The 21,095-nt window shown below is 40.3% G+C and overlaps 1 protein-coding gene across 4 annotated transcripts; it reads right to left on the reverse strand.

The window, feature by feature from the left end:
• Positions 1–3,450: 3,450 nt before the first annotated feature.
• Positions 3,451–17,690, reverse strand: PVALB (parvalbumin). Of its 4 annotated transcripts, none has more exons than XM_066184038.1 (5): positions 17,639–17,690; positions 13,924–13,991; positions 11,826–11,958; positions 11,254–11,363; positions 5,817–6,034 (listed from the first exon to the last, which is right to left on the reverse strand). In XM_066184038.1, the coding sequence occupies exons 2-5, from the start codon at positions 13,982–13,984 to the stop codon at positions 6,006–6,008; spliced, it is 333 nt and encodes a 110-aa protein (XP_066040135.1). In that variant the 5' UTR covers positions 13,985–13,991; positions 17,639–17,690; the 3' UTR covers positions 5,817–6,005. The 4 variants fall into 4 exon arrangements, with proteins under 4 accessions (XP_066040138.1, XP_066040135.1, XP_066040136.1 ...); XM_066184039.1 differs by lacking the exon at positions 17,639–17,690 and adding an exon at positions 14,426–14,444; XM_066184040.1 differs by lacking the exon at positions 17,639–17,690 and adding an exon at positions 14,298–14,316.
• Positions 17,691–21,095: the final 3,405 nt, after the last annotated feature.

Here is a 21,095-nt window from a genome sequence, read left to right on the forward strand (position 1 = left end):
AGGTTAATTTTGACCTATCAGACCTTCACTGGGAGATAATTTAAGTTCTATTGTATCAGTTACCTATTGAGCATTGAAGATGCATTTGAACAGTTGGATTCTCAACAGCCCAAAGACAGAGACTCATGAAGTCTATGGGCAAATATCTCTTAAACTCTGCTTTGCTAAGAAGGCTCTCACGTGTGAACAAGGAAGCTAATATATGCAGAAAGAACAGAAAAACACTGGCTCTAGTAATGGAGGTTGTTACAGAACATAATTGAACACTGACTGCAGCAAAGCTAAAAGGAGACTTGCATTACAATGACAAAAAAATCTTTATTTTTTCCCCTAACCTCTGATTTCAGCTGCCTGACTAAGAGCAGGTGCTGGGCAATAGCTCAATTTCAACACCCCATTGCAGCTGAAAGAGTAGATGCAATTGTGCTGTATCCAGCAAAATTGAAAATTGCTTTAAAGGAGAGGAATGCAAATGTTTTTAAGACAGAAAATCTTCATTCATCTGCAGAATGAAGCATAAAATTAGCACAGCCTCATAATTTTTATTCCTCTTTATAAAGCAGTAATAACTGTGAGATAATTTGCTATTTCTTATACATTTTAGTGTCTTTCTAGTGATACATTTTTAAACTGCATTGCATTGTGAATACACAGGGAGTAGAATTTGTTAACAATTAAAATGTTATAATTTAAAAAATCCTTCCAGACAATGTTTCCAAAACTGGCAAATGCCTCTGAACCATTTGGGTTTTCAGCAATCCTTGGACCTTCCCTCCTGTAATCAATGGTTAAGCCTTTGACCTCTGTTTCTGCACCCCTCATGACCTGTCTGGAGTCATAGAATGATTTGTGCAATGAGGGACCTTAAAAATCATCCCATTCCAGCCCCAATTCCACTAGACCAGGTTGCTCCAAGCCCCATCCAACCTGGCCTTGAACACTTCCAGGGATGGCACGTCCATGGCTTCTCTGTGCAACCTGTGTCAGTAAAGAATTTTTTCCTAATGTCTGATCTAAATGCACATTAATAGAGAATTACCATGTTCTTACCACCTGAAGGCTTAAGTTAATGCCAGTGCAGTGCTACTGTAATACCTGTGAAGCCAACTGTATTTCTGTACATAAACCTCACAAAGCATCTCCTGGAGTTAAAAACTGTTATGGCAATAGGAGTTGAACAAGCTGATTTAGGCACTGACAAGATCCTTTCACTTAGATTTTCCTAGGTGGGAGACTGAATGAATTTATGAAAGAAATATCTTTGCTGGCTGCATGTTTCATAGGCTTATTAGCTTAGGCCTTCCTGTTAGTTCCATAAGCCTTTCAGTATTTATATTTGGATCATCTGATCCATTTACTGTTGTAGCTTATGCAGTTCCTTCTATTTTTCTGGGGGGTGGAGAGGGGACTCTAGTATTTGTATTTATTTTAACTTCTGTTTTTAAAGGTGCGTCAATCTTTGTTAAGCTTTGCTGCTTTATTGACCAGAAGAGCTCTAAACAGAAGTGTACTTCCTCCCTTGTGAAGTAGTTATACCACATTAGGAGGTTCTACAGTCTGAAAAGTTTTGATGATTGATCTGTCATGCAGACAGCTAACCCTGTTTAGACACATTTGGCTTCACTCCCCTATGTTTAGGAGAAATGTAATTTTGAATGTCATAGCCCTAGAGAGTGTTAGGATTGTTAAAGTGTGTGTCTCTTTGGAAAAGGCAGTCAGCTAAAATGCTTGCTGAGAATGAAGAAGCAGGAGCTCAGGTTCAAGCCCATATTAGCAATGAGAGAGTCCAGGACTTAGAGGAGGTATTTAATCACCATCTTGTACTAAAGCCAGTGCTCTTCTCTTTGTGTTAGCCGTGACTCCTGAATTGAGTTAGAACAAGAATGTCAGCATGTAATTTAACCACAGCTGGATTTTGGTGTGCTATTGCATGCCTTGTAATTTCTCTTTCATTTGAAATTGCTTTATAAATTAAAGAATGGCTTCTCTATCAGTCAGCAATTTAAATATCAGTCTAGGATTTTAGAGTCCAATGAAGTTATTTTGTACATTATGCTCATTAATAAAGAATTTTGTGGGCTAATTTGTGACTTCAGTGAACCTTTAGGCACAATTTTTGATGTTATTTTGTTAAGGCAAGACTTGTTGCAAATATTGTGCAATGCTGCAGTTTGTAATTCTATAACGATATTAACTCTGTTTTGAGCAGAATGGTGTTAATGTTTAGCTACTATAACACAGAGGTTCTGATAAAACTGTGTGTGTGTTGCAGGAAAGGGAAACATGAACTGCATTACCAGTCTTCAAAAATATGTTGTTTAGTTAGAAAAGGCAAAAGAAGCAAACAAACAACCTTTGCATTGATAAAATGAAGGAAGAGTGGAAGCAATTGCAGGATATTAGGCAGTGTTGGTCTCAGGACTTGGTGGATAGACTGTAAATATAAATCCTAGCTCAGCTTCTGCAAGGTGAACAGGTGTTATGGCCTCCAGTCCATTGATTCCCAAAATAAGACATGTGGAAAATTGCTGATCCATGAAACTCCATTAAGAGCTTGGCAGGACCCTTAAAGCACAAACAATTACGCATTTGTTGGTTAAGGATTTAATGGTAAATTGTGATTGGGGAAATCTTAAGAGTTGTTGACAGTCTGCTAATGTAAACTCTTTCTGTTAAATGCTAATGTCATTTGTCAGGAAGTGACGGTTCAGCTATGACTTGAGGATTTGGCTCTTCTTTCTTTTGAGTTGTAGCTCAGAGCGAGCAATTTCTTCTCAAGCTATACAGAATACCAGTATGAACAAGTAGTGCCTATTTTTTTCTTTGTCATTCAATTGTGTCTCATTACAAACCGTTGGATATGAATCTAAGTGAAGGATATGTACTGAATATTTAAAAATTTTTCTTCAACAGGATGGCTGAAGTTTTTGGGTTTTTTTTCTTTCATAACTTCTACTGTATTACAACAGAGAAGAAAATTATGAAACACTTACTGTATAGGGCAAAGGAAACGTAAGATGACAATTGAGAAATTTAAGGTAAATATTTCTTGGAGAAATGTAATTTTGCTCCTTTGCTTATGCACCTGAAAATTAAAGCATCTTTCTTCATGAAACAGTATATTGCAGAGTAGTGTGGATTTTTTGTATTTGTCAAGCATACTGTAATCCACACTGTGTGGAAAGCCTGATTAAATTTTGTAGCAAATTCTGCTTTCTTCAGGCTTTACAGTGGTTTCTGTGACATTCTCAAAGACATTAGAGCAAGAGCAATATGAGAATGAATAATTTAATATTTTGTACATGGAATGTTATGTTTTATATTTTATTGTAACTTCAAATTTTGCATTTGTTTGCTGTATTTTAAGTCATTTCTAGATAACATCCAACTAAAAGGAAAATTATAATTTTTTTAAAAAAATTAGAACAATGGAAAATTTTGAGATGATTTGGAAGAAATTTTTGTGGGAAAAGCAAGAGTCTAAGAGAAACCTTGAAGATCCAGCCATGAAAGGAAAGTAGTAGTTTGATGGCAATTGATAAAACAGTAATTTTGTCTCTGGGCAGAGATTTACTTCTATTACACTTGTATTTGAATTTCTCTTTTCTTCAGCGATGGATGCATATTGAAATTTGAACTTTTAATTTAAAATGCATTCTGGGGGGGGGGTGGGTGGGAAGTGTGTTTAAATAGAGTGTTTGAGAATTTTGAGTATAAGATCTCAGAATACAAGGTCTGAGTATACCAGCTGCATATTTGAATAAACCAACTAAATGCAAGTTTAGAATATCTTATACTGCCAGCATGAAAAGTAGAGATGGTATTTTGGAGGCTCCTCTACTCATTGTAACTTTTTCAGTTTGAAAAAAAAAAGAGGATATTTCTTTTCACCTTCTCCATCACTTAATGGCTGAAAATTTTCAGGCCAAATGAGGCACCTAGTATTGCTTGTTCTAGAATGTTTTAGGTAACAACATGAAGAAAGACTGAAGCAGGAATCATTGGGGTATTAAGACTTTTATGTGAGTGAAATATCGCCATTGATGTTGCTGTAACTTGGTTTATTTCACGTAATCTGCTATAATTATTTTTTAGACTCATTAGTGGCATTATTTATTTGCTATTTGCTCTGTTGAGGGTTTGTTTGTTTGTTTTTTGGGTTTGTTTGTTTGTTTTTAAAGCCCTGGATAAAATCTCAGCTTTTGTGCCATCCAGTGAAGCATTAAAATACAAATCCTTGCAGCTTCAGAGAATAGAAAGGGACTCTAAAGGGCTTTGTTTATACAGCGACTTTTATGTCGATTCTCGAATTCCGTGGACCTTCATTCTCTCTGCTGCAGTAGCGGGATGCCGGATGCCTTTTCGGAGGCCGTGTGCTCCTGTAATGAGGTTTTATTGCCACGCGAGGTCAGCAGCTGCCGAGAAAAAGCAGGAAATAAACTCGCTGCATTGCAATCCGTTTTCATTTGCTTTATTTAGAATACTTAAAAATCAATACATCCTTCAGAACCGTATATACAGTGTGCAAAACCAAAGGATTTCTTTTGAACGCACAGCATCTTCAGCAAAAATCTTCCTTGCGAGTTTCTACAGAGTGAGGATCTAGAATGGCTTTAGGGAACGTCTGTTGGCTTCCCGAGTAGCATTGGGTAATCGCTGTGGCAGAGGATGGTATTCTGTACAGTGTGATGATGACAGGTTTTCAGCCTTATCTTTTTGTCTCTACTAAATTTGCGATAATAAATCTAAATTGAATAAGGTATTATTGCTGCAGGGAATAGTTTGGAATACAGAAATGGAAAATACCCTTCCTTTTTGCTGCAGTAATAATCAATGTCCTGTCAAGATGTGGAGAAGATGTTGCCTGAAAGGATTTCCCCCCTGCTTTAGTCTTTGCTTTAGAAGCAAAACACCAACACCAACACAGGTAAAAAGCATAAGCTTGGTGCCAAAGTTACTGAACAGGATTTGGGAAATAAGTATTGAGCTCTGTCATAGGCTTACTATTGGGTAATCATTTCCTTAGCATAAGTCTCAGTTTCCTATATGTAACTCCAAAGAAGATATTCACTTCTCTGGTAAAGTTTTACAATAAATTCGTTTTGATGGGATTTTCTGATTTACTGTTTTAGCAGTGGGATTATCTACTGCAGTGTCACACCTGAATCTTAGTGTTCTTTTTCCTGAAATCCATACTGTTATTTCTTGTGAGTATGCCATTCTTTCTGTCCTAGATAGTTGTGTAACATTGTAGTAAACATACCCTGTGTTTCAGAAGTGACTGCTTTTTAATAGTTTACGAAGTTATCTTCATGTGTGATTGGCACCAACTGATATTCCTGTCAAACCTTTTGTCTAAAAATCCCCCTGCGCCAGGTAAATTTAACAAATTATACAGATGACGATCAATTTACTGATCACCAAAATGCAGCAGGGGAGATGTAGTTTAAATATTAGGAAATACTTTTTTAGCTATAACACTGATTAAGTTGAAAGAACAAACTGCCAAATGAAGTTGGGTAATTGCCATCACTAGAGATTTGCCATCACTAGAGATTTTCCAGGCTATGAGTATGCATCCATTTAGCAGGGATGGCTTAAAAATAATGCATTCAATTTTGCCACAGTTCAGGACTTGGACTGAATGACTCATTATATGCATGTTTTATCCCAAATAATTTTTAAAATTTCTTCCTACTTTACCCTAGCTAGGGATAAAGCAGCAGGGATGTCAGCAGAAAACCAGTAACATTTTCTCTCAGCATGTGCCAAGCCTACATGAAATAAGAAACAAGTTGTAGTGAGAGAGAAGAAAACCCAGATTGATGTGACCTTTATTATTTTAACAGTGTCTTTCAGCACAATTACAGAGTTGCAGGATTGCAGAGAACAGAGCTGGAGTATAAAATAACATAAATAAATAGAACAGGAGCCAAAGCAGTCAGCAGGAGGTGGTTGGAATTGGGCATGAAGGATGGGTGAAGGGTTTGCATTGGTCAAAGCCTTTATGATTCAGCCACCATTGTTGCAAATTCTGGAGAAAGGGAAAGAATTTTTAAAAATATTTAAAAAACCAAAATTTAAAGAAGGAGGAAGCATATTACAATGAATACAGAGTCACTGGTGTAGCAGAAACATCACAATAACAGAAGAGCAAAGAAATCCAAGTTAATTAAAGAGGAAGTATGATTTGGGAAATTTTACAGTGAAATGAAAGGATTTTTTGAGAGTAAGGGAGAAATGCTATACATGCCAAACTGCAAGACTATTCATGTGAAGAACTTGATTAGTTCTTGGTTATTTCTTTGTAAATCTCAATGGGATGAAGGCAAGAGCTAGAAATTTAATCTTGCAGTGAGATAAATGTCTTTTATATCCGAGTTTGGCAAAGACAATAATTAATGAGTCTTTCAAAGTATCTGTGTCCCATATTATAATTATATTGCACTTAAAATCAATTTTGTAATTGTAAATTGAGTGAAAATGATGGATTACAAAAACAGAAGGCTGATACCAACCTCTGTGGCAATTTTGACTGTGTTTTAAGAATGAGAAAAATTTCTGTGGTGTCAGAGAGCCAGGATTTTTCGGTGTGGCTTTTATTAATGGTACATCCATAATATTTACATAAATGTATTTAACTGCAGTTTGGGGTTATTTTATGCTTTAGTGTATAAATAGCCTTTCAGTGGGCAGATAAAGCATGGAAAAGGCACATTTGTGTCCTGGTGAATAGCTGTCTGGTTTTAATTCCTAACTCCATCTAACCTTGGAAGAGTTACACATGAGAATACCTTGCACAGTTGTATGTGCCACAGATCACTGAAAATGACAGACTGGAGGGAATCCCAAGAAGGGCAACAAAGACGATAAAGGGATTAGAGGGTATGCAGAGAGAGTGTTTTATGGGTTTAACATAATCAGCTAAGAGGAAAATGACAAATAGGGGAGGCAGTCGTCTGTAAGGGCTCAAGAAAAAATTACTGAAGTTTGACATAATGAAGACTAAAGTCTGGCAACTGGAAAAGATAGAAGATGAAAATTAGGCGTTTAAAAGAATATTCTAGTGTTCAGCTGAAAAATGCTAAGCTCTAAACAAGTGAGATCTTAATTGACTGTTGTGTGCAAACAGATAGCACTTTTGATGGTGTGTCCAGAAAACATGTTGCCAAGTGCAGACAAACCAGACTGAGAAATAAAAAAATATATATTTTTAATATCAGAGGGTTTAAATTACTGCCAAATTTATCCATCATTTTGAAAGATGTAAATCCAAATTAGGACTAGTGATATAGATTACTAACACAAAACATGTATAAATCCTGTACATGGTGAATACTAAGATTGAAAGTGTTGCAAACTGAATTTAAGAGATAACATGGAGTGCTTGTGCTAAAACCCCCAACTACTCTGGGCAGAAAAGGAGAAAGGCTGTGATTATTAAACATCTGTGTGAATAAGTCCTGCAGAGAGAAACATGAACTGAAATGAATCTTTGGAATCTTTGGAACTTTTCCAAAAGGGAGAACTAACTATGCGTATACTGTTAAAACAAGTTGTCATACTTATTACAGCTAAATTAAATACCTTTTATAATAATTTTTATCTACAGAATATATTTGGAAAAGGTTATTCAGACTTGCAGCCAAATATTTTCTATAATACATTTTGATAGTGCTATTATCACTTAATAGCAATGTATTTCATAGGTACTTTCTGATAGCCAACAAACCATTAAAAACTCCTTCTTGAATAATTGCTACAGTTTCACTTTTCCCAGAATTTTCTGTGCATTTTAAATATTTTGAAGATATTCCAGGTGCATAATCTTCTAAATTAGTTCATTACTTATTTTTATATGAAGGTTAATCCAACCACAGGTGGTTTGTAGAAGCATTGTTACAAAGTGTACTCATATATGCAGAACTTCTGAGATAAGGCATGGTATATCCGTTGCCTGTAAATGGTTATTGCCTCTGGCCCATTAGTGAGGGAATCCTTGTGATTTACTACATCCTTGTTTCCAGCTGTAGTTACCCTTCCAAACAAAATTAAGGAATGTCTTTCTCTGCACAAATAGTGGCTTTAAATTGCAAGGATTTAGACCATTTTGTCGTGTAAAATAATTTACTAGTTGTTTTGTGTCAAAGCTCTGACTTAAAAGGAGAGGGCTGTTTCACTGTGTTCAGTACAGTTTAGTACTATATACCAGCCTAACGCATGCCCTCTAGTATTTTACTGAAATGACAGACATGATTACAGAGGACATGTTGTAGCTTGTGATTTCCCTCTTCAGATTGTGTTTTTTGTATTTTCTTTGAACAGCAAATCTATTTAGGAAACTTCATAAGTAATGACTTACACTAATCTATTTTAGAAGATAGAAGAGCACAAAGCAGGATAAGAAATCCAAATTTTTTTTTTTTAAAGAATTTTACCTGGCAAGGTCATGACTTAATAGCTGTAATTTCGCATGCTTAATGTCACATTTTTACAGCATTTTGATTTATAGGGTTAAAAATTTGGATTTGTGCTGCCCACAATACATGATCTTTGAAAGTTCTCTATGTACTTTCTCAAGTCTATTAATGCCAAGAAACTGAAAGGCATGATGTGTGTGTCCAATGCCAATACACAAAATAGATTTTAAACAACATTATGACAAGAAATTTTCATTTTTTTTCTCTTCTTTCTTATTAATATTTTCCCAAAGCTAGTAGAGCTGCTTCACCATGATTTTTTATCCTGATCTGGAAGCTAAGGTTGCTTGTGTTATGAGATAGCCTGGCCTTGACCTGCAATTTTTTTCAGATTCATCATCTTCTGACCACATTGGTGGAATATGGAGGGGGTTTGACACGGCACAGAAGTTGATCATGTCTTACAGGAACAAGCTGAAAGTTTTCAGCTCTTTGAAACTGCTTCTTCAGCCATAAGTTCAAACCATGATTGGACAAGAGGTAAACTGCTGAAACTATTTCAGAGCTCAGTGGTCTTGCAGGAATGAGGAAAGGTTTGAAGCAAGAGACCTAAGAGAAAATTAGTAATGTGAGACCTCAGCTGGAAGGCAGCTGAGTCGGTTGGGATTAATGTTTATGATGATACAATTGAGAAAGTTGTCTCTGTGGTGTTAAAAATCCCTAAAGATCAGTTCTTACAACTGCTGTGGGCTTCTGAGGGACAGCATTCAAGGGCCATCAGGAGAATTAGCATTAACCCCTGTGAAAGGCTGCTTGTTTGTGATTGTTTAGTGATTTAGGAAGCTGATGTTTGAAACAAGGGGTAGAAGCAATGCCTGACAATTCAGCTGCAGGGAAACAAAATTGGTTTGCAACAGAAATGCAGCATTGCAATACTGCATATGAATGTGATGGTACGTTTGTGACTTTACACTTTATTTACATATGTAGTTATATTCTTGAATTGGATTTATGGGCCAAAGGAAAAGCTGGGAAGTATCTGTCCTCCTCATCCTTTGGTCTCAGTCCCAGCTGTTAACTTTTGTATGTATTTCAAGCCTTTCTGGTGTAAAAATCGGCTGTTAAAGTAAAATTTAAGAAATGGAAAAGAAATTGGTAGTGTTGTATGGTAGGGATATGGTCAGAAGAATCAAAAGAAAAAAGCACATCATTCTCTTCTCATTATCGAGTGTAAACAGAGAGTAATTCCATTTCAAAGTTAGGGAAGAGTAAAGGTGCGGAAGAAAGATAATGAGAAGAGGCATTCCATATTGCTTTATTACAATGTACTAGGTTTCAGGCATTGTTTCAAAAAAGGAAGTTATGGTAGTCCTAAATATAAAGGTTAACGCTGTATTTTCTTGTACAGGCAAAAATCATTATGCAATATTGTTCTTTTATTCCAATTAAGATTACTTTTGATTTGCAGACTTGTGGAACAGCTGAAAATTTATCTGATATGAGGTTGGTGGATCAGCGGTAAGCTTACTTACCCAAATTAAGTTTTGTTTTGAAAAATTTGCCCAGTGATTTTAGTACTACTATCGCTAATTTTACTGTGTATAAATAAGACCCATATAATAAAAATATGAAGTGTCAAGAAATGACACCCACACTGGATTCAGCAGCACTGCTGAAGTTTAGCAGGAGCTTCGCCTAAACCATAATATAGTCATGATTGGAGAAATTAAGAGGCTTTGGTCTAGGAACATGGCCATAGTCACTGATATGCCAGTGTGCATCACCTGACTGATACCGCAATGGGTGATTTTGTGTGTCATCTTCTAAGTGGGGAGACTGTGTTAGTTAACTTGCTTTTTATTTCTTTTTTAATTAGCCTTTTTTTTTTTTGAGATAACAGTTTTTAAAAATTGTAGAGATCAGGTAACACAGAGAGATATGAGGGAGTTTAGGTGTTTTTTAGATTTTAACTTATGATATGGCTTATTGATATGTCGAAACCCTAGCAATTGCCTGCTCTCTAGGTGATTTAGTACTCGCCACAAACTTCTATCTCCTGCAATGAGGAAAGCTTTAGTTTAGAATTGCATCTCTTCTTGTCTCATTCAGTGTGTTTCATTCACTCTCACCTCCAAAAAAAAAAGGAAAAAAAGTAGAAATTTTCTATGTAGGCTAAGCTGATTCATCCCAAGGGGGAATAGAAAACAGAACTAGCTTTTTAAGCAATGCTGTGAGAGGAAAAGTTGTTCTTTTCTTGTATTTCTCATATTCAGTAAAAGGGAGTGACAAGCTTTCTTAGGTGTGAAGACCCACGTAAACACTAGCGTAAGCTGAGTAGACTGTTATTGTATAGAAATTCTGTAGCAAAATGGGTGTACTTTGATTTTTAAGAGCATTGCTTCACTAAGTCATGCACTACTTTCCTGCTAACTAAACATCAAGCAGAAATGCTCGCGCTCAGCTTTTATTTTTTCCAAGCTTTATAGACAAGCCTCGATCTCTGAACTCGCAGTGTCCTGATCCTCACTCCACTGATATCAACAAATTACAGTAATTGAAGTAGAGTTTGGCTGGGTACTTAGTCCTGCGCTGCGGAGTGCCCGACCCACGGCCGTGTTCTGTAAGCTCCGGCCCCCTCTAGTGTCACAGCTCGGCTCCTCTTCCTCTAACGCCTCCAAGCAACGTATTGCAAATGGAGCAGGACTTGGCATTTCATTAAACCCAAACTGTGCCCTTCAGAAGGTCACAGCGCCCAGTGATTCCTAGATTTCCTCAGTTCTTGTGTGTTAGGGTAATATTCAGTTGCTACTGTCAAACTCCTCTAATTACATACCATCAGCGCCAATTTTACCATCACCGTCCTTATCTCCAGCAGCCAGAAGAGCCTTCGTTTCTTTGTCTGATAGGTCTCTTCCTTCTGGGGTAAAGCCCTTCAGGACAAACCTAAGGAGGAAGCATAGAAAAAAAAAAAGGTTTGTTTGGGTTGTTTTTTTGTTTGTTTGGTTGGTTGGTTTGGTTTTGCTGTTTTGTTTTTTCCACAGAACAATTACACTTCATATTTATTTATACTACTGATTTGAGACCTAAGTTAGAATCCAGCGTTGTGTCTTTTGTTGTTGACCTTCTTTAACAATCAGAAGCACTTTACTCTGAAACTGCATTTGGCTGAAGAACTACCTGTAAGGTGTTAACCATTCGTGTGTTTCAGGCATCCTGCAATCCAAGTGACAACTAGCTAACTCCAACACTCTTTAGATCATGTGCTCAGCAAACAGCTGGCATAGCACACAAATACTAGTCGAGAGTTTGAGCTCTATGTTACTACCTAGAGTCTTGTAAAAATAACCCACAGGAAATTAGACTCTTAAGGTGGGGATATTTGAGAAAGGATGTAACTTTACTTACTTCAGTTCTTCCTCTTCAATGAAACCGCTCTGATCTTTATCAAGAATATGGAAAACCTTCTTCACATCTTCTGGGCTCTTCTTTTTCAATCCTACCATCTCGAAAAACTTTTTGTAGTTAAAAGATTCAGCCGCTGTAAGAGATGAAAAACCAGAGAACTACTTAGAAAAGTCATTGAAAGACACACACCAACACATACCCGTGGTTTTCTTCCATGCTGCTGTTTTTCCTGCCCTGGGAGGAACAGTGGAGCCTAGCTGTGGTAGGAGCTGGGTGTACTCAGTGTAATCATCCGTGCTTCACAGGTGCTAATGGAAATAAACAAAGAGGCAGAGGGGCAATGTCTCCGTTTTGCAGATGAAGAGCTGAGCTATAGGATGAGACTTGCCCAAGGTCACACAAGAAGTCTGTGAGAGACTTGTGAGCTTTGGGAGCTGAGGTCTAATGTGCTTGGTCTCATTTCAGTGCCTTAAACCTTTTTTTTTTTTTTTTTTTTTTTTTTTTTTTTTTTTTTTTTAAGTTTTACACTAGAGCAGACATCTGAGAGCAGACTGACTTTTAGATAGCTGTCGCTTTTTGATATTTCCACCTCCGAAAAAAAACCAAAAATGCTCTAGCTCAGGCATTGGCGAGAAGTGTTTCAGAGCACTGTTTTTTTGTTGTTGTTGTTTTGTTTTTTTTTTTTTTTCCCTGGAGACTTACTAGAAATCAGTGTTGCAATTCAACCGCTAAAGGAATGTGCAATCGTGGTGTGTGAGCTCAGACTCTGCAAGGGAGTGCTGCACGGCGCGCTGCCTGCAAGACCTTGTGAGGAGCTTTCTCCGGGGAGGAAAGAAGCAAACAACCCAGAGCCCTTGAAATCGGAGCCGAGTTTACCTGCTCCACCTCTTTTGTCCTTTAACCGCACCCGCTTTTGTCTCACCGAGGTAGCCTAACAACTGTGATGTAGATGAGAAATACCATACAGTGACCTCCAAAACGTGCGGTGGACTTTTTTTTTTCCCCCATGCATTCTTATTCCCGCCGCATTAAATTTTTCCATTACATAAAATTAAGCAGGCTCAGTCTTCCGTGATCTGCCTGACTGAGATTTGTCATTAGTTGCTGCTATTTGCATCTGCTCCAGGACTTTTAGATGGTCACAAAACAATGGAGGCTAATGAGTAAAACAACTGCTGGATCCAGCAAAGCAATTTGTCGCTCTCTCTGACTCTCCGGCTTCTGAGCTGAGCCGGGCTCAGCGGGTCTTGCGCTTCTTTCTGTTCGGGAAGGTCATCGCACAGAGCAGGACAGACAGAGGCGGCTCCCCGGGATGGTGCGGTCAGCCAGGTAGTTTGGGGGAGGGGGGGGGGGGGATAACGTGCATCCCGGAGCACGGTTTCTGGCTTGCTTTGAGAGCAACCTTAACTACATGAATCTCTGTAAACACGAAGAGGGTTTGCCGTCAGTTTTGGGGGTCACGATGAATGAGACGGGTAGGGAACATCTGATACCCGGAGGAGTCTAAGAGGGAAGTGTGGACCACTGCAGCCATTCGACCTGCAGAGAGCCCCTGCAGTCGAGCAGTGAACCTGCTTGCTATACTGTTGCCTTCTGTCCATCCCGAAAAGCAAAGCCCACCGGGGGATTCTGCATAGGTAGTACAAGAGTGGTTTCTTATATCCTTGAAACGGGAAACAGGAGTTCTGTAACATCTGAAACTAAATTTCAGGAATGAGTGGGAAGCTGCCGACATCCACTGCTGACTTCTCTATCCCACACCAAGATATAATGCAGCTTGGTTCGCCGAGGGGTTTGTTCTCTTTGAAAGTATGCTCTCAGTAGAAGCAAAGTCTGTCCGCAGTTACTGCTTACTTTCCTTTAAAATAAATGTTTCACCTCTGTAACGTGCAGGACAACTTTGCTGAGGATGCAGCCTTGTACTTCATAAACCTGTCAGAGGCATTCATTGAACATCTGAAAACATATCCTCATTTGAAATTTTGTCTAGCTAGTTCCTCTAATCTTCCCATAGCTGAAATAAATGCACAGCTATCCCAACCTGAAGAGATGAAAGGAGGAAAAGCGAGAAGAAAAAAAAATAGAAAAAAGCACTCACCTGAAAAGGCTCCAACAGCCTTCTTGATATCCTCAGCGCTGAGCAAGTCAGTCATAGCCATCCTGCAACTGTTTGAACAGGGAAGCAAGTGCGAAAAGATTAAAAAGTGCTTTTCTCATCATTTCTGCTCATATGACCAAAGCTGCAGTGCTGTGTGGGGATGGCACACCGGGAAAGGCTGGACCCGTGCCAGCTCTATAGCTCTGCGTGGATAAGTGCTGTGGGCTGTCGCTCTCCGGTTTGCAGAGCACCAAGTAGTCCACAGACGCTAGGGTTCAGCTAGAGAGAGGGCACGGGGATGCCTTTGTGGGGACTGGGGTGGGGGAGGATGCGGGTGGGGGTCGCTCCCTGGGAGGCTGGAGCCTAAGCCTTACTGGAGCAGTGCCAGAGTCTGCTGTGATACCGGCTGGAGAAAGAGTTTTGCCAAGGTCAAGTCCTCGGGTGCAAAAACCAGTGGTGCAGAGCAGAGCCTTTTCCTTTAGTAAGTCAGGATGAGCTTTACCGGTTATATTTGGTGATGAGTAAGGAACTGCAGCATATGCCAAACTTCAAGCTGCTCTTGAGGTCGGGAAGCAAATGTAATGTAGCTTTTGAACATTTGCCTTATCTTTCAACCACTTTAAACATCTCCCCCTTCTCCCTTCCCCCTCCCCTTCACACACATATTTCTTTTAGACCTTGTTTCTTTCGGGCAAGTCCATATTAAGCATCATCCTCACTGAATTAATTATCACATCCCAGCGAATCCTACAGATCCCGTTTGTAATGCACAGTATGCTGCAGTATATACCGTGATAGGGTATGGCAAAACGAGAAGCGAGGTGACAACACACTCGTGAGGAGCTCCTGTGCAGTAGTGGGTTTCTCAGGCAGGACTGGGCACTTCCCATTAGCGTCAAAAAAAGAGAAAGCATTTAGGATTTGTAATGTGTTTTCTAGGGGTATTTTTTTTTTCCTCCAAGAATCTGTGCCCATTTTTCGCATAAAATATGGCAAATGGTCCAACTTGCTCTCAGAGTTTGGGCAGGAGCCATTTAGGCTGAGGTAGCCAAGGTTAGGGCCCAGTAGTAGGGCAGATCTCTGCAGGAGTATTGGCATCGCTGCTCCAGGAGAGACGGGGGAGGACAGAGCGGTGGCAGCAAGATCCCCGGGCGCGATCGACGGGTACGGCCTGGTCCCACTGTCACAATCACACCTCTCCTCTGAATGGGGTCGCCGGAGAGCAGCCTCAAAAACGGGGCGGCTGATGCATAGCCTCGGGTTTTGCTGTCCGTAATTGCTCGGTGCTTTTAAAAGTACGAGCCCCTTCCTTTTTCTTTCCTCTCTCTTTTTCTTTTTTTCTTTTTTTCTTTTTTTTTTCCCCCACGGCACAAGTTCAGCTACAATGGGTCAGTCATTACCATGTCACTGAACGCAGAAGGACGGAGGAGGAGGTGACATTGAGGTGTGAGGTGCTCCCCCCCCCCCTTTTTTTTTTTCCCCTTCTCCTTTACTTTCCTAAAGATTGCCTTTTCATTGTGGAAGGGATCGTCGTTTTTCTCTCGTTGGAACTTCCCTCCCCCGCGGCTTCCCATTTCCGTGTATTTCCCGAGATGCAAGAGATGCTTAGTTTTCTCCCAGGACAAACAAGGAGATGGGTGGTGGAGCCAAGTCCCTCTCCCTAGGCTGAATGCATCCTTCCCAGCTCTACAGGGAAAGAGCAGCTCTGGGATGCCGAACCGAGATAAACAGCAGTCCAACAAAAGAGATTGCTCTGCGCACCTTCCCGCATGGGTCGTTCTCACTCAGCGGCCCTTGTTGTTTTGGAGCTGGCAGGTGGAAGGATGCAGAAGACAGCACTCGGGGTATTGGGGTCTCTTGCTTTACCGGAGTTCAGGGTTAGAACCCTATTTTTAGTCCTTTTTAAACGTAGGATATGTGCAGACCCATCAATATGCAGCTACATGCCAGCGATCAATGTGCCATATCTTATGAAATTGACGTCCCTTTACCTTTCCTTAACTGAGGGAAGAGAGAACAATCTCTTCTTGCTCCCAGCGCAGACACCGCCGGCCCAGCGCTACATCGCCCTCTGCTTTCCCTGCTTTGCTGCGTGCAGAGTCGGTGCGGTCCGAAGAGGAGTCGGGCCTCAGTCTCCACGGGTTTTCCCCCTTTTCTTACGAATCTTTCGCAAACCCGTTGTTGAGCCACAGAACTTCCTTTTAGGTCCCGACAAACAGGAGCGCACCTGCCCACCCGCCAGTGAAGATGCTCTCCTAGCGGGTGACTCGTGTTTCGGTGTTAACCCCGCTCTGCTGACAAGGCAGAGCACATTTGGAAGGCTGCCCTCGGGGGTAACTCGAGCCGGTGGCTGGCAGAGGCGATGCGCAGCGCTGCCTGCTGTGCTGGCAGACACTGATCAGGTTAACTAGCCTCATGCCAAGCAAACCGGCCAGAGGCGCATTCCGGATCTGTGTCCTGGGGATGGGAACCCGCGGCTCCCTCCGCATCTCTAACGATGCGCGAACTGCCCCGCTTTCCCTCCGTCATCGGATCTGTCAGCCCTCTACGGCCCAGTCATGCTGTGGAGGCGAAAAGTGAGAGGTGTCAGAAAAACGAGGCTTCAGATCAGGTGGAGCCATCTGTAGAGCGTAAATAACATTTCCCCCAGCTCAGAAGCCGTGTGTACCCTACACAGCCAGAAAGGTGAAAGCAGCGACATAGGGTTTGCGAAGCAGACAGCTGGGATCTGACATGGAGGAGTGGTGAGGCCCAGCTCCAGCCTCAGCAGTGTCTCTCTTTATGGACAGCTAGCAAATTTCCATAAGCTTTTAACCACCAACCTGTAGTTGGAACTGTTATTCTAATAAAAAAGGCGTTTCACGAATTGGCAGTTTCTCACTCGACCCTTCATCTTTTTCTCATCATCCCTGCGAGATGAATGACGCGTTTTCCTTTATCTCTGAGATTTTGCCAATTTTCCTGCCCGAACTATTTGCAAAATACACGCCGTGGATTTCCAAGCTGTCTGCACCAAAACTTTTGTGTCGATCAACTACCCCTTCCACCTGCGTCAGAATGATGATATTGTTACTAAGTAAACGACCAAATAAACTAAGTAGCAATCAGCCCACCCTTGCCAAAAGCAAACAATTCAGGCAGAATTTCCTGAACAGCACGAAGCCCTCACACCAAGATCTGAAGCAGAAAGACGGCGGTCCTTTGCAAAAAGGACGACTCTTTTCCTTTAGCTTCCTAGTGACCGCACCAAAGAGAGCAACTTCATCCCAATGCTTACAATCGTCTGTGCAGAAAGAGAGCCGCCATTTCTAGACGTGTTCTGGGTTTTGTGTGTTTTTTTTGGTCTTCGGTTCACAGCTGGCTATTTCAGTAAAATTTCTTCGCGAGCCGTTGCTCGAGTTCTTCTTCACTTTCTTCCTTTCCCGGTTTTGCCATTTCCATCTTCTCCCCTGCTTTTCTGCTCATTCCCCCTCAATGAGTTCATCTATTTTCTCCTTTTAATGATCTATTCTTCTCATTTGAAGTCTTCTCAGCGGGAAGCCAGTCCTCAGTTTTTGAGAGATTTGCATCTCTTTGTTTCCGGACTTTTGTTTGTGGAAAGGGGGATGAGGCCGGAGTGATGGAAGATACCCTTATCTGCGACGGTCCTGCTTCTTTCCTGGAGGTGGTGAATCCACGTTTGCTGTGGAAATTTGCGCATTTTCTTGCTACTTACCTCTTGGATCTCTCTTAGCACGCTTGGAAAGGTGCTAGATAGGGAGGTGATCAAAAAGAGGTGGAACTCGGGGTAGGAACCCCACTTATATAATCTCTCTCGCTCTTTCTATTTTCGGCGGGTGATACCCACTCCTCACTGGTATCAGATATTCAGGGGTTTTGTTGGTGGTGTCACATTTATCTTTCCCTTAACTAATCGAGGAACGCTATTAATAATCCTTGGCGCTTACCTTCCCCTGGCTGTGAAAACCCATTACATTGGCAAACTGATGGTCCACATGAAACTTCAATGTTAAGGGGAGAGGCAAGCAGTACAAGTGAGCTGTTAAGGGACAAATAGGAAAATAACAATGCTAAAAATGCCACTGAGACCTGTTGTCCATTGTGTCAACCATCTAGGGACACTTTTCCTGATATTTAATGCTTTTCTGGCAAGAGAAAACGTTTTGCAAATGACCATGAATTGTACATCAGACGAAAGTGCCATCAAGGACATCACGATGCATTAGGAGGTTCAGTTTGAGAGATGGGACTCTGCTCATGAAGGGAAAAGTAAGATGTAATCCCCTCATCAGTGTGAGGAAAAGCAAAGATGGGCTCTGGAGTTTGCCCTTTTTTTTCTTTAGCCTTGATAGATACTACTTGAAACGAAATAGAACAGCTCTAAACTGCCTCCTGCACCTGAAGCCACAACATTGAGCTTTACCTCTTGGCCTTGAAAGAAGTCAGAAATATTTTTTTTTTCCCTGCAGGCAACAGCAAACTCAATTATGTAATTCTGATTGCTCATACTTACAGGGGTATGCAAAATCTGCATTCAGGGCCCCATTGGGCAAAGTGCTGTAGAAACCTAAAAAATTTACAACCTGAGCTTTCTTGGGAGAGACAGGGAATTGTAAATGAAGACATCCTGTATATACAGCCATAATACATTGACTGTAACCTTCTCAGCATATCAGTTCTCTTTATGCTGAGTTGCTTATTCCAGGGAAAGACACCTTTGAAGGCACTTCTATTTTTACTCTGTCAAGCAATAATAACAACAATAAAAATGCCTATGAAATATATTTGCCATTCTGTAATCCATCTGGGGACATGTTTCCTGATATTTAATGTTTTTCTGGCAAGGAAAAATATTTTATAGAGGATTATGCACTGCGTTTGTCTGTAGTACACTTATGAGTAAAAAAAAAAAAGGTCTTTTTCCTGTTTCAGCACTCAAACCCAACATTTCTTAGGTTAAAAACCAACCAAGGTTTTGTGATACAATGGAAATTATCTTTTGGGAAAGGCAGGTGCTGCAAATGTGAGCTCTGATTTTTCTAGCTTGATTAATTGATCCTAGAAGTGAGGAAAGAAAATCGACATATGAATGGAATAGGAATATTTAAAAATATGTCTCTACTACCCATATAATTTACATGCTGAGTTCTGTGACAAATTGGAAGTACTCCAGCAGCTTTAGATAATTTCTAAAGAGGCAGCTTTATTGAATCAAACGTGACAAAGGTTAATTCAATCATTTATGTTCTCTCTCTTATTTTTTTTTCTATTACATATCCTGTAGTGGTTTTTGAGTTTTTGGTGTGCTTCAGTTGTATGGGAAGTAATACTATTCAGCAGCGTTCTTAATTTCTCACAAACACTGTGTCCATACCCTAGCTCAGAGCAGGTGATGATTGCAATGTGAGGTAGCTGACTCTTGTGAGTCCAGATGCTTCAATCAAATGGTGGGTTTCCTTTGGAACTCTATAAATAATTGTACACTCTATGCTAAATTCAGTCACGTGGGGTATGCATTACACTTTCATATATTATAAACCCTTGGTGTAGTACCAAGATTAGGTTTAGAGATACCAGTATCTCATGGTTGTTAGCTGCATGCTTCATTTCCATTTGGTAGCTGGCAGAACAGCTTTTCTCTTTTACCTTCCTTTGGCAGCTTAGAGAGGATAAGGATTGTAGGACTGTCTTTTTGGCTAACGGACTCTGACTTCCATTTCTGTCCATTCCACTGGAATGACTGCATTTGTCCACTGGTGAAGGGAAAGCAAGTGCAGGGCCAGTCATTGTGATTCCTCTGTGTAATTTAGCCATGTGAAAGCATTCCTGATTAGTGGAAATCCTTTCTTAGTTAGTTTTAGTTAGTTCCTACTAAGCCTTATTTACAAAGAGAGAACAGATTTATGACCACATCAGGCATATAGTGAGGTCTTTGTTACATGTCAAGTATTTAATTAATTAAAAGGGGTAATGTTGTTGGGAATTTTTTTTTTTTTTAAGAAGAATACAATCAAAATCTGACACATTTAGGTTATTCGTACAAATCTTCCGGAAGCTGGAAGGTGTGGAGAGTTGTGGCAATAGGTTCACTGAGATTCTGAGATTTCACCTATGTGAAATGGTAGAATTTAGGGAGGAATTTTGTGTTACTGCTCTTGTCAGTTTTGCTAATGTGGTTGCATATTTACTGTCATCTCAATCAGGTTCATTCACAAAAAGATTAGGGCTGGGTTTCCCCTTTAGGATACATATACAGTGTGGATTTGGGGATGCTCATCCATTATCATCTCTTTTTCTCTTTCTCACCACACATAATAACTGTAATCTGAATAATAAGGTGCTCCAGGTCCCTATCAGCTAATGTATCCAAAATTTGGGATGGTATCATTACAGCACTAGCATAGCACCTTAAAACAGCTGCTATCTCCTGTGTCCGCTATGTGTTGTGACAAGCAGCTTCAGTCTTCAAGGATACCAGCCAGCCATCTTTTGTTCCCCATAGATTTTCCTTATTTGTTAAGGATGTAATAGAATCACAGAATCATTAAAGTTGGAGAAGACCTCCAAGATCATCAAGTCCAAGCTTTGACTGAACACTACCAGCTCTAAGTGCTACATCCAGTCATTTCTTGAACGCTTCCCGGGGTGGTTACTCCCCCACTTTCCATCCCAGTGCTTAACCACTCTTTCAGAGAAGAAATTTTTCCAGATGACCAACCCGAACTTCTAGTCTGCCAAGGATGTTGTGATGATGAGTGCTTATATGTGCTGGGGAGGAAAATGGACAAATTCATGGAAGTGAGATCCACTGAAAGTTATCAAACTTCTACAGGCCACATCCAGCTTGTCAAGTTCCTGAGCCAAAATGGTTGTGATTTGGGACAGGATTAGGGGAAGGTGTCAAAATCTGACTGCCTTGCGATTACATTGCTCCAAACACTTTTGTCTATGTCCACTGTCACTGTTTACACTACTGAAAATGTCCTTTGTTCTGTATATCCTAATTATAAATTCCTCTCCAATGGCCTGTTCTTGGCTTTGCCTAAGGGAAGTCTGTATTCCTAGGTCCAAAGCTCAGTGGTTCCATTTTTACTGATTTTTCTATTCCTCTGATAATTGTCTCAAAAGCTGAAGATAGCAAATAGCTGCAAGAGGTACCCCAGGGGTAAGAA

This window comes from Chamaea fasciata, unplaced genomic scaffold (genome assembly GCF_029207755.1).
Source record: "Chamaea fasciata isolate MVZ Bird 193981 ecotype frontalis unplaced genomic scaffold, bChaFas1.0.hap1 SCAF_5, whole genome shotgun sequence".
In the NCBI taxonomy this organism is placed as follows: domain Eukaryota; kingdom Metazoa; phylum Chordata; class Aves; order Passeriformes; family Sylviidae; genus Chamaea; species Chamaea fasciata.

Coding starts and splice junctions, on each gene's coding strand:
- PVALB (XM_066184038.1), bottom strand. CDS start 13,984: ATGGCTATGACTGACTTGCTCAGCGCTGAGGATATCAAGAAGGCTGTT. Junction 11,959..13,923: donor GGCTGTTGGAGCCTTTTCAG/GTGAGTGCTTTT, acceptor CATCTCTTACAG/CGGCTGAATCTTTTAACTAC. Junction 11,364..11,825: donor ATTGAAGAGGAAGAACTGAA/GTAAGTAAAGTT, acceptor CTTCCTCCTTAG/GTTTGTCCTGAAGGGCTTTA.